This window comes from Gopherus flavomarginatus, chromosome 7, assembly GCF_025201925.1.
Source record: "Gopherus flavomarginatus isolate rGopFla2 chromosome 7, rGopFla2.mat.asm, whole genome shotgun sequence".
In the NCBI taxonomy this organism is placed as follows: Eukaryota; Metazoa; Chordata; order Testudines; family Testudinidae; genus Gopherus; species Gopherus flavomarginatus.
In genome coordinates this window covers 104,638,879-104,651,537 of record NC_066623.1, presented here as the reverse complement: position 1 = coordinate 104,651,537, position 12,659 = coordinate 104,638,879, and the positions used below count along the sequence as shown (strand labels likewise).

The window sequence follows — 12,659 nt, the reverse complement described above, 5'->3', positions numbered from 1 at the left end:
CAAACTGCTCCCTCTGCATCAGCCTTATCAAATAGATGCATGCATGCCCTGAAGGTCAACAAATTATGGCTATTTTGGGCCAAAGTGGGAAGCTGGTTCCAAAGCTGAGGACTTTCATAGAAGTCGAGGGGAATCCACCACAAGAAACTCTGCTGACTGTACCTATGGCAGTACAGCTTGAGGACAGATGTGGTCCTTCAAGTAGATAGGTCCCAAGCCTTTTAGGACAAAAATATTGTCTATACTATCTTCTCTCTCTTTAATGCACCAAAGAATTTCATTTTCTTTTTAATTGCCGCTGATCAGTGAACGATCACCCTCATTGAGCCAACTACACACAATCACTTCTAAACCATTTGCTTCACAGGACCCTGCAAATTCAGAGCTCAACCACATATAGCATATAAAAAGTTCAGACTTGCTTACATGCATCAAAGTTAAATTTCATGTGCCATCCTGCTGTCCAATCTTTCAGTGCATTCAAGACTATCTGTAACGGACAATCTGCAGCGGTTTAAATAAACAAATACACTTAGTATTATCACCAAACCACTGACTTACTGTCCTCCTCCTCCTCACCACACAAAGCTCTTAACCCTCCAGTTCCTAGACAGCATCAGGAAGTGCTGTATGGGAGATGCATATGTCAGATTCAATAAAAAAAAGGACTTCTGGGAATGTGGTTATACTCTTGGGTAGAGTGAGTGTTTTTTACCATTGACTTTAATGGCAGCAAAGTTAGGCCAACACTAGCATTTCTGAAAATACTATCCCTGGCATCTGTGCATTATTGTTCTGTGCTCCCACAACACCTTCCATTCAGAGATCTGGAAACATTTTACAAACATAAATGAAATCGCCCTTACACTACTTCTTTAAGGCAGGTCAGCATTAGCTTCATTTTACAGATGAAGGAACTGAGTTACAGAAAGGATGTGGACCTGAGTTTCCTTAAACTACACACATATCAATGCACATATAGTTATATAAATCAGGTAACTGGATGCACAAGTATGGAATTTTCCTGCTGATGAACACACCTTGCTGCATTTTGATCAAAACAGATTCCTCATTGGCTGCACAGCATAGGTGTAGTAATCAAGTTAAAACCCCTGATTAGTTACCAAATGCATCAGGCCCTTTTGATGCTTAAAGTTTTAAAAGGCCTGTGAAATTCTAAACCACCCATACAAAATACATAGAGAAAGTCTAGTAGTACTGTTACTTATTTATATAGCTCTTGGTACAGAGAACTGCAACATGGGTAGCAATTTTAAAGAGGTAGATGGTTAGCTAATGTGATGTAGTGGCCTGAGCACAAGATCTGGGGCCAGGAACTCTTGAGTTCTAATGCTGCCCATGATGCATATTCTTTAAGTGCACTTAGGCAAATCACTTAATTTCTTTGTGCCTCAGTTTCCCTATCTGTAATGGGGCTATTATAATACCTACTCCGTCGGAACTGATTAACAAGTTACTATGTTTAGATTAAAAGGGCTAATTCTTAACAACATAAATAGATTTTTTTTGGTTCAGCAGTTGCAACCAAAAACCCCAGCCAGGTCAGGCCCAAGGGCATGCTCAGGAATTTAAAATTTCACTGGTTTTTGGGGGGCATGTTCTGTGCTCCCACTGAGCCACTGGGCCAGAGGAGCTCTCTCCATCTGCTGTGGCCTTGGGGATGGAGGAGTTCTGTGCTCCTGCCAATTATTGGAGGTGGGGGTCATGCCCATTTGTCCTCCCCCACTTGTGCACTGCATACAATGCATACATAAAATAAAAGAGAGTGTCTACTCCAAAGAGCTTGCAATCAAAGAAGGAACAAGATGTGACAAGTAGGTGTAGGACACCACGGAGTTGGACAAGAGAAAGCAAGAGTGAAAACAACAGGCTACATAGTTTGCTTCTTTAAGATAACTGAACTAGATATGTTAATGATTGAGAGCCAGGCCAGCTGTCAAGCCATTATCACTGGTGGTTTACAGGAGCACCGCAATTTATGATGACTAGTTTCTATAAACATAAATAAATTGCATAAGTAGAAATGAGATTTTCTTATTTCTCTTCACTCTTAGTTGCCCAAGTTTGAAGAAGGGACTGAAAAAGATGACCCAACAGTGGTTTTATCCAAATCAAACAATTTTAGGCCTAACAAGACTAAACAAGCAGCCATATATTTACATTCTCAAACAGGGATTTCTGGTTAGTCTACAGTATTTAGGGATTACTATTATTCCATACATCAAAATGCTGGTAGAACTGAAAGACAACAAAAGATGCAGCTATGAGAAATATTTTTTTAAATGAAAACCATTTAAGCTTGCTAATTTTTGCTGTCTCAGACAATCAAAATTCCAATTGTCTGGGACATCAAATCTAAAAAAGCATGAAATTAATCTTCAAAAGTTGAAGTCTTAAGTACATTGCATCATTATTTTTGTTGGATATATTTTTGATTATAATGCAGATGAACCCCAAATTTAATAAAACTAAAACAACATGAGTTAAGTATGAAACATAACAGGATATTGCAGAGAGATTAGGTAGTTTCCTTTAGACTACTTGCAGAGCCCAAGGAAAAAATCAAACACAAGGAACACAATGAAGAGAAGACACAGCTTAATTAGAACATATAACTGAATAGGAAAGGAGAATACTCAGAGTCCAGGTTTTGGCAACAAAATGCAGAAAGCACAAGAAGTACCCAAAATCTCAGTAGTTCCTCTACAGCGGATGTCATTTTGCCTTTCGACCGTTGGTAGTAGAGAAAGAAGCATGCTAGCTAAATTTAAACCAGCTGTAATGATGAGAGAGTGTTACAGTTGGACTGGAAGAAGCTTACCTCATGAAAGTATTGTGGAAACTGCTGTTGGAAAGATAATAAAAGGATTAACTGCAGTTTTAGTGAACCATTTACTTTTCAATCAAAATGTCTCATGTATTTCCTGTTCTCAAGTGGCTTGAATTCCAAAATTCCTTTGTCTATTACAATACATAGTAGCAAAGCCTGTCATAAGAAATTAATAATTTTACATGGAAGAAAACTTTTATTTATATGGATTGAGTGCTATTTGTGCTAACCGCCCCAAACAGTCCCAATACCTACTTCGCCAGCAATCTTACCAGGCAAAAGAAAGAAGAAAATTAGCAGCCTCAAAAAGGAGGTAGAAGTGTGCACAATGGGTAATTGTAAGCAATGAAAGAAAATCCCCACTACAAATACCAAGAGATGCAAAGTTACTGAACAGGACACTCCACTAAACATAACAAAACAAAATCTAAGACCTCAATTGATGCAAAATGAATTGCCGTATTAATTTCCAGGGTTAATTGCACAGTTATTACCCCATCAAAAGATAACCAATAACGTAAAATGGCATAACATCATAGCACAAAGAAAACACAAAGAAATCTTTTTTTAAAAATGGAATGTTATTCAGCAGGCAAATGATCCCCGTTTGTGGATAATAATTTTAAGGAGACAAGTCTGTGGCTTCAGATTGCACTGCTAGATCAAATGTTTTCAACAGCAGGAAGCTAGATTTGCAAAAAAGATGCATTTTTAATATGCCCCAAAGGTCTGGTTTTACTATAACATAGGACTCCAGGTCTCAATTATTATGACCTGCTAATAGTCACTATTTTTGTTCTGGCTATGGAAGGAGTTAACTGCTCATGTGACGTTATGCTCTTAATTCTCTCTGGAGCACACAGAGTATTGGAGTGATTACACTGTCAGCTGTAATGAAACAGCGCTTTATATATTTACATGCCAAGACTACATACATATTTCCAGCATTTCGATATGCAGGTTTTCATCAGGCCTTTCACAACACTAAATTCTTGAGATGTTGTCAATAGCCAATTATTTAATGCAGACTAACAAAGTGACTGAAAGGGGGAAATGTTTAGTGTTATATGAACTAACTTCTGTGGTATACATAGACTCCTATACAAAGACTGACTGGGAATGTAACATTAGAAATCTGCTATACAATAGCTGTCAAATATGCATCTTAGCGAAAATGAAAAAGTTTCCATCTCCTACCTGAGTAAATCTAGCACTCTCTACTATGTCTTTCATCATCATAGAAAAGCTAACCAACTTTCCCCATTTTATCATTTTCCTTAAAAAACCCTGAAAGAAATGAAGAGGAGAGATTGTTTTCATTTCTTTATAAGTGATTAAAAAGCCAGTTCCATTGAGAAATCCAGATGGTTTAGCAGTTTCATTACATTTTTATTTAAAAGAAAGGGGTTTTCATTGTTGTTTTAACATTTACGGCAATAAAAATAACTGTAAGGAGTTTAAATTCCTTAGTGCTTTTACAAGAGATGTTGGTGCTACCTATGAAACTGAGGCAAAAGGTAATTATTTGTATAAGTACTCTTGCTTGATAAATTAGACACATACAGTTGTCACTCTTAAAATGTGACAAGCAACTAGATAATGATGCCTCACTGCTTCCATTATTTCCACTGTTATTCCATATACATGGTTATATGGAATACTTATTGAATAATACTAATATCGAAATAACATTAAGATATCTAAGGCAAATTAAAAGTTGTTACGGTGATGTGGCATTATTCTCTGGCAAAGCAAGAAATGTTGCATATTACTTTTCCTCCCCTCCAACCCATCATTAATACTTGACACAAGGCCTTGAGACATTTCTATCACCATATATATATATGCTCTTATCATATAGACACACACACACATATACACAGGCCTCATAATGGACTTCATCCTGGCCTGACCTTCTTACCAGTATTTCTTGCTATAAGATTTTGCTACCAATACAATAATGGGGGGAAATTGTGTCAATTGACTGCCATGACCTGCTGGTGCAATTATTCCTTTGATTTTTTTTTTTTTTTAATAAACAACAGTACACAAAGAAAGCTTTGAAAATCTCATGGCTTAGTTTGGAAGCTCATGTCAAACTTGCTTAGTTTTATCTAGTCTATTCAAGGTCTTATATTATTACTCCTCCCTGCATATGGAAAGCTCTATGGAAGTCATTAACTTTTATTTTAATTTGGCCGTATTATCGTCATAGGATGCAGATGAACAGACAGTGCTATTCTCAAGATCCCCTTTTTGGAGTGCTGATGTTGTTTACAATAGCTTGATCAGAGGAGAACAAAGGGTTTTATTTTTTTAGAACTCTATTTTGCAAGTTCAAAAAACAAAACAACCCCGCTAAAACCAATCCCTAACAACCTGAGAAAATCTCAAGATATTCTGATTTTTTAACCATTTTAAATCCTTAATATGATTCTTTTTCTTTTCCCAACTACCATTTCAAACTTTTGCACTATTAACTCCATGGGTTATTGTTGAGAAAGAGGAATGAAAAGAATTTAATTAGATGAGTTTTACGTTTCTTTATTTAAAATGTCACCCGAGGTTCAGTGATCCTTATTTTATGTTAAATGACTGCTGCTGGCTTTGATCATCATTTTACTTGATGCTTTAATGAATATTAAAAAATAAACCGTTGTATTAAAAGTTAAGCTTTCATATAAGGGGACTGACTCTCTTTTCCAAGAGCTACAATATTTATTACTCAAACATTTCTTTAAAATTAAGTTCCTTCCCCAATTCTCCTTAGAACAAACCAAGCTACAGAAAAGTACAATAATTATATTTGAATAATATTGAAGAGAGCGAGCCAGTGAGTGAGCAGAGTAGCATGTTTCTGTTCAAACAAACAGATTCCAGACTTACCATACACTTGTTTGGTTTTTCTCCAGAATGAACCCTCATATGAATCAGCAGTTTGTAACGAGCATTGAAAGGCTTATAACGACGGACACAGCCAGCCCAGAAGCAAGTAAAGTCCTCTCCCTTCCTCTGGTCAATGTGTGTTTTTTCTAGGTGTCTGACCAGTTCATCTTGTTGGTCATAAGTGGCATTGCAGTCAATCCACCGACAGACCTGTTTGCCACTGCAGATCTCTTGTTCATCTCCTTCGCTGGGCTGAAGGGACTTTGGAGACACGGAGATGTGTAAATGAGGCAAAGTCCCTTGAGTCTGGCTTAGCTGCTGGTGTAAATGATAAGGCGGCGGTGGCAGCCCCTGACGATGCCGAAAGAGATCTGTGTTAGAGGAATAATCATCGACCGGTTCTTGTTTTAAGAAACTCACCTTCTGGCTGCTGTGCGAGGTGTCTTGCTGAGGAATACTAGTACCATTCATCATAAGGTTAAGACTTGCATTTTCCTCTATTTGCTGCATTTGTAGCGGATCACAGTCACCTCTGTCACATTCAGTGGAAATAGGTACAAGGCATGCTGAAGGAGAGGGAAGACTGCAAGGGTGCCCAGGCTGAGAGCAAGACTGGAGACGAGATGATTTCTGAGCACTGTGGTGACTGATCTCCACAGGATGAGAGGAAATGCCAGCTGAATTAGTCCGCAAACCATTCACGCAGGTGACCAGTGATGTCTGCGACGTGCGGATAATAGCTGTAATATCAATTCCTTCAGCTGAAGATGGCATAACAGAGATGCATCTTTTCTTCAGGTTGCTTGATTGTAGCCTGGCTGAATGTTGAGGACTGCCAAAGGACAATGAACCCAGGGAGGAGCTATGTTCATTATTAAACAAGTATGATGAAAGTGAATTTGTAAAGCTATTATTCATTAGGTCTATTTCAGGATGCAGACTACCAGAGGCTCGCAGCTCCATTCCCTCTGTAGTCCTTCTATGTGCAGAAACCTCCGAAAGAACCTTATAATCACCTGGGCACTCTTGCTTAATGTGCTGAGCTGGGTGACTTCCATTCATGCACAAAGTGGAAGAATCGACCGAGTCTTGAAACCTGGGAGACCTGTAATACAGTTTCATTAAACATCACTAACTGTGGGAGAATTTTTGATTTTTGTACAAGATGCCACATTTATTATGCCCCGGAGAATGAAACCACTTATTCTCTACTGCACAATGTCTGGTGTCTTCAAACAATTAACTTAAAAAATCCTGCAATGTTTCCTCTGTGGTCTTGTAAAGGTAGCGTCATTTTATATGGGATTAATTTTACACAGTGGGTTACACATTGTACAAACTCCCCCTCCAGCCTGCTACTACTGGCAACTCATCAATCACAATCTATAGGGTCAATGTACAGGTTGGACAAAACAACAGACAAAAGTGTGAAGTTTAAGGCTTTAGCCATTTTTTAGTTTTTTGAGCTTTTTGAACAAAGCATTTTCATTAGAGCACACAGGGAAAGTGTTTTGGAGTTCTCCCATAGCTCATAGTGGTGGCGTTAATTTTGCTCACACTCTCTAGAGACATTCACCATTACAAAATTTACAAACTTTCAATTCACAAGGCATTTGTTTGAAGAAAAATTCTGATCAGCTGAACAAAGGGAATATAAAGGAATAATGGGAACTGCTGGCCACTATTACAATGTACAATAATCATCAATTAAAAAAAACCCCGCTAGTTGCCTTAGATCAGTGATTCTCAACCTTTTCCCTACCAGATCACCCCATTTTTATTCAGCTGGGATCTAGCCAGGCCCCATCTGCCGTTTGGTAATGTGGGAAGGGTAGGGTAGCTTTGATTCCCTGGATTTGTTCAAGATCCTACTGAGAGTCACAACCCCTAAGGTAGGAACCCATGCCTTAGGTAACTAAATAGAGTTAGGAACATAAGAATTGCCACATCAGATCAGATCCATTTAGTCTTGTTCTAACACTGGGCTATACAAATTGACTCATGCGGAAGGGTCTAAAAAACTCCATAATAGACAATTTTGAAATAAATCTGCCTATAGGAGAAGTTTTTTCCTAATATTTTCTTCCAGGCAATCAGTGGTTGGCTTATGCCCTAAAGCACAAAGTTTTATCTCTCTTATAAATATTTGTCATAGCGGATATAACTGTGTCTGCATTATTTCTCACTATTAGCAGCTGTTCCCTAGATATTCCTGCAGTTTACGTAGTATATAGGGCTTGTGCTGGCCCTCTTCACATGAGTGAATTTCACACTACAGAGGATTGTGGGTAATACTGCAAACACTGAGGCAACTATGGTTATTCAGCAAGTTTTTAAGGAAACCACATTTAAGACAAAATTGGAAAAATTTTAAAGAGCGAGCAATGTGTGTATAATCAGCATGTATAGCCAGATAGCTACTGATGAGTCAAACATGCAGGTATTGTGCACATATGTAATGGAAATATTTATGGGGTAAATCACAGAACCATGGGGTAGATTCATTTATCTTACAATTTGACTATTTCACCTGCATTCTGATCACTAATCCATTTTTGCTGCGACTACTCTAACGTTCCAACTATGGGCAGCTTTCCAACAGCTATGAATTTAAAAAAAAACACCCACAAAAACTATTCATACCCACAACAAGGAGAGATTTGTCAAAAAGATTACAGTGCACTGAGACTCAGTACTGGAAATATTCAGTCTTCTAGTTGTGACAGGTTTATGATCTAGTATCCTTTGAACCATCAGTATTAGGTATAAGAGCTTTGATCCCGCTGGAGAACTAGAATTCCCTACTTTCCATTGAGATACAGCACTCAGATCTTGAACTGTGACATTACTACTTTAAAAATACTATTTTAAATAATTTTTAGTGGTTTCCATACTCAGTTCATTATCATTTCTCTCTCTCTAGTTTTGTAGCGTTGGTCTCATGGTAACTATGGCATCTGGGTTTAAAGATGGCAAGGCTTAAAAACACAGTCCTAATACACTTTTAAAACCTCTAAACCATTTCTAAACCCATCTCCCTGTAAACTATGTGGCATAAGCAAACTAGATGACAGAGAAGTAGCAATGTTTTTTAAGCCTTCATTTGGAACGGCCAGCATAGCTCACGTCTCAGTAGTAATGCTGCCATCTCAGACTCATTATGAGAAATGTTTTACAGTACAACGCACCAGTCACATTTTCTATTATTTAATCCATTTTATATTAGGTCTCATCACAATATTTGAAGGCATATGTTATAGGGTTGCCAACCCTCCTGGATTGGTCGAGAGTCTCCCGGAATCAGCCTCAATCTCCCAGTTGCTACTAAACGCAATCTGGGAGATTTTGATAAGCCAAAAGTCCGGTTGGTGGTGCAGCAGGGCTAAGGCAGGTTCCCTACCTGCCCTGGCTCCGTGCGGCTCCTGGAAGTGGCTGGCACGTCTGGCTCCTAGGTGCAGGAGTGGCTAGGGGGTCTCTGTGCGCTGTCCCTGCCCCAAGTGCCAACTCCACAGCTCCCATTAGCTGGGAACCATGGCCAACGGAGCTGTGGGGGGGCAGTGCCTGCAGGCAGAGGCAGCGTGTGGAGCCGCCTGGCTGCCCCTGAGCCTAGGAGCCACAGGGACATGCCACCGCTTCCAGGAGCCACCTGAGGTAAGCACTGCCCGGCTGGAGCCCACATCCTGCACGGCACCCTGCACCCTAACTCCCAGTCCTGAGCACCCCCCGCACTAAAAATTCCTCCCACACCCCACACCTCCTGCCCCAGCCTCTAGCCCCCCTCACACCCAAAATTCCTCCCAGAACCTGCACCCCTCACCCCCTCCTGCAGCCCAACCCTGTGCTCCAGCCGAGCCCCCCCCGCACCCAAATTCTCTCCCAGAGCCCGCACCCTGAACCTCCTCCTGCACCCCAACTCCCTGCCCCAGGATGAGCCCAGAACCCCCTCCCACACTCCAAACCCCTCGGCCCCACCCCCTAGCCCAGAGTCCTCACCCTCTTCCCAACGCCCTGCCCCGTTCCGGTGAAAATGAGTGAGGGTGGGGGAGTGAGCGACGGAGGATGGAAAGTGGAGGCAAAGCCTTGGAGAAGGGGCAGGGCCTTGGGGGAGGGGCAGAGCAGGGGAAAGGGCAATTAGACAGTGGAAAACCCTAATATATTAACATAATGGTTACAAAACCTCAGACAAAAATTTGAACACACATCTTATCAGGTCTGCCTAGCAGAGGGGGTTGACACATGCAAAAGAGACAGTTTGCCCTGGGTTCCCTGTTTGAGAGGGCCCCCAAACTGAGTGGCACTGCTGTGACCTGATGCACAAGGTCACAGCACCACTCAGGTTTCTCTCAGTGGCCTCTCCATCCATGACGGAGAGGTGGCTGTCAAATTTCAGTGAGCAGTGCTGCAACCTGACGTATGGGGTTGCAATGCCCAGAGTGGGGAGCAGGACCCAGCCCGGTGGGACAGGAGCTGCCGCTGTGGGGTGAGTACAGGGCAGGCTTGGCGCGCACACACACACACACACACACACACACACACACACACACACACACACACACACTCCTCTCCCTACCTACTTGAGGCTTCCCCTAAGTGGTAATTTTTTTGGAAGGGTGGGCGGAGGGCCTCAGTTTCAGATTTTGTCTTAGGCCCCCCAAAAATTCTTGTGCAGCCCTGCATCTGATATTGTATAAAAGCAAATAAGATGATTATTTTTCAGTCTGAAACCCTGAAGCTACATTATTACACGAGAGCTCTATCCTATAAGAGCTCCAAGTGTGCAATTCCAGCTAGTATCTTAGAATCATAGAAATATAAGACTAGAAATGTAGTCCTCAATATGTTCTCTAGTCCAGTGCCCTGTACTGAGGCGGGACTAAATGTTATCTAGACCATCCCTGAGGAGGTGTTTGTCTAACTTGTTCTTAAAAACCTCCAGCGATGGAGATTTCATAGCCTCCCTAGGCAATTTATTCCAGTGCTTAACTACCCTTACAGTTAGGTTTTTTCTTATGTCTAACCTAAATCTCTCTTGCTGCAATTTAAGCCCATTGCTTCTTGTGCTGTCTTCAGTGATTAAGGAGAACAATTTATCACCATCTTCTTTACAAAAACCTTTTACGAACTTGAACACTATGATGTCCCCCACTGAGTCTTTTTTTCCTCCAGACTAAACAAACCCAATTTTTTTCCAATCTTTTCTCATAGGTCGTGTTTTCTAGACTTTTAATCATTTTTGTTGTTCTCCTCTGGACTTTCTCAAATTTGTCCACATCATTCCAAAAGTGCGGTGCTCAGAACTGGACACAGTATTCCAGTTAGGCCTTATCAGTGCTGAGTAGAGTGGAAGAATTACTTCTTGTGTCTTGTTTACAACACTCCTGCTAATACACCCCAGAATGATGTTCGCTTTTTTAAAAACAGTATTACATTGTTGACTCCTGTCTAGTTTGTGATCCATTATAACCCCAGATCCTTTTCTGTAGTACTCCTTCCTAGGAAGTCATTTACCATTTTATATTTGCACAATGGATTATTGCTTCTTAAGTGTAGTGCTTTGCATTTGTCCCTATTGAATTTCATCCTGTTTATTTCAGGTCATTTCTTCAGTTTGTCATGATCATTTTGAATTCTATATCTGTCCTCCAAAGCACTTGCAACTCCTCCCCACTTGGTATCATCCACAAACTTAAGTATACTCTCTCCGCCATTAGCCAAATCATTATAAAAGATATTGAATAGAATTGGATCCAGGTCAGATCCCTATGGGACCCCACTGAATAAGCCCTTTCCAGCTTCATTTTGAACCACTGATAACTACATTCTGAGTTTGGTTTCCAATCAGTTGTACAACCACCTTATAGTAGGTTTGTCTAGACTGTTTTCTTAGGTTGCTTAGGAGAAGGTAATGTGAGACAGTATCAATAGCCTTATTAAAAAGTTAAGATATATCACATCTACTGCTTCCCCCCATCCACAAGGCTTGTTACCTTATCAAAGAGGGATGTTAGGTTGGTTTGACAAGATTTGTTCATGACAAATCCATGCTGACTGTCACCTTCTTATCCTCTAGGTACTTACAAACTGATTGATTGATTATTTGCATAATTATCTTTCCAGGTACCAAAGTTAAGCTGACTGGGTTTTTATTTCCTTGGGCTGTTCTTATTCCTCTTTTTATAGATATGTACTATATTTGCACTTTTCCAGTCCTCTGGGATCTCTCCCTTCCTCCATGAGTCTTCAAAGATAATGGCTAATGGCTCAGAGATCTCTGCAGCCAGTTCCTTAAGTATTCTAGGATGTATTTCATCAGCCCCTATCAATTTGAAGACATCTAACTTGTCTGAATAATTCTTAACTTGTTCTTTCCCTATTGCAGCCTCAGCTCCTATCCCATTTATACTGACGTTAGCTATATTAGTCCTCCATTCTAATCTTTACGGTGAAAACTGAAACAAAAAATATATTTAACGCTTTGGTCATTGCTGCATTTTCTGTTACTGTCTTTCTCTCCTGTCCTTATTCTTCATTTTGCTTCTAACGTATTTGTAAAATTTCTCTTGTTACCCTTTATCTCCCTAGCTAGTTCAATCTTGTTTTGTACCTTGGCCTTCCTAATTTTGTCCTTAGATGCTTGCGTTGGGTTTTTTTTTAAATATTCATCCTTTGTAATTTGACCTAGTTTCCACTTCTTGTATGACACTTTTTTGAGTTAAAGGGTATGGCTACATTTGGAATTTCAAAGCGCTGCCGCAGCAGCGCTTTGAAGTGTGAGTGTAGTCAGAGCAGCAGCGCTGGGAGAGAGCTCTCCCAGCGCTGCATGTAAACCACATCCCTTACGGGTGTAGCGTGCAGCGCTGGGAGCCATGCTCCCAGCGCTGCTGCCCTGATTACACTGACGCTTTACAGCGCTGTATCTTGC

At 40.5% G+C, this 12,659-nt stretch overlaps 1 protein-coding gene across 2 annotated transcripts in view; it reads right to left on the bottom strand.

The window, feature by feature from the left end:
* GLIS1 (GLIS family zinc finger 1) overlaps window positions 1-12,659 on the bottom strand; it is a 287,616-nt gene that overhangs the window by 143,284 nt on the left and 131,673 nt on the right. For both annotated transcript variants that reach the window (XM_050962313.1, XM_050962311.1), the window contains exon 3: window positions 5,738-6,842. In XM_050962313.1, the coding sequence (XP_050818270.1) occupies window positions 5,738-6,842 (1,105 nt within the window). The remainder of the gene's footprint in view (window positions 1-5,737; window positions 6,843-12,659) is intronic.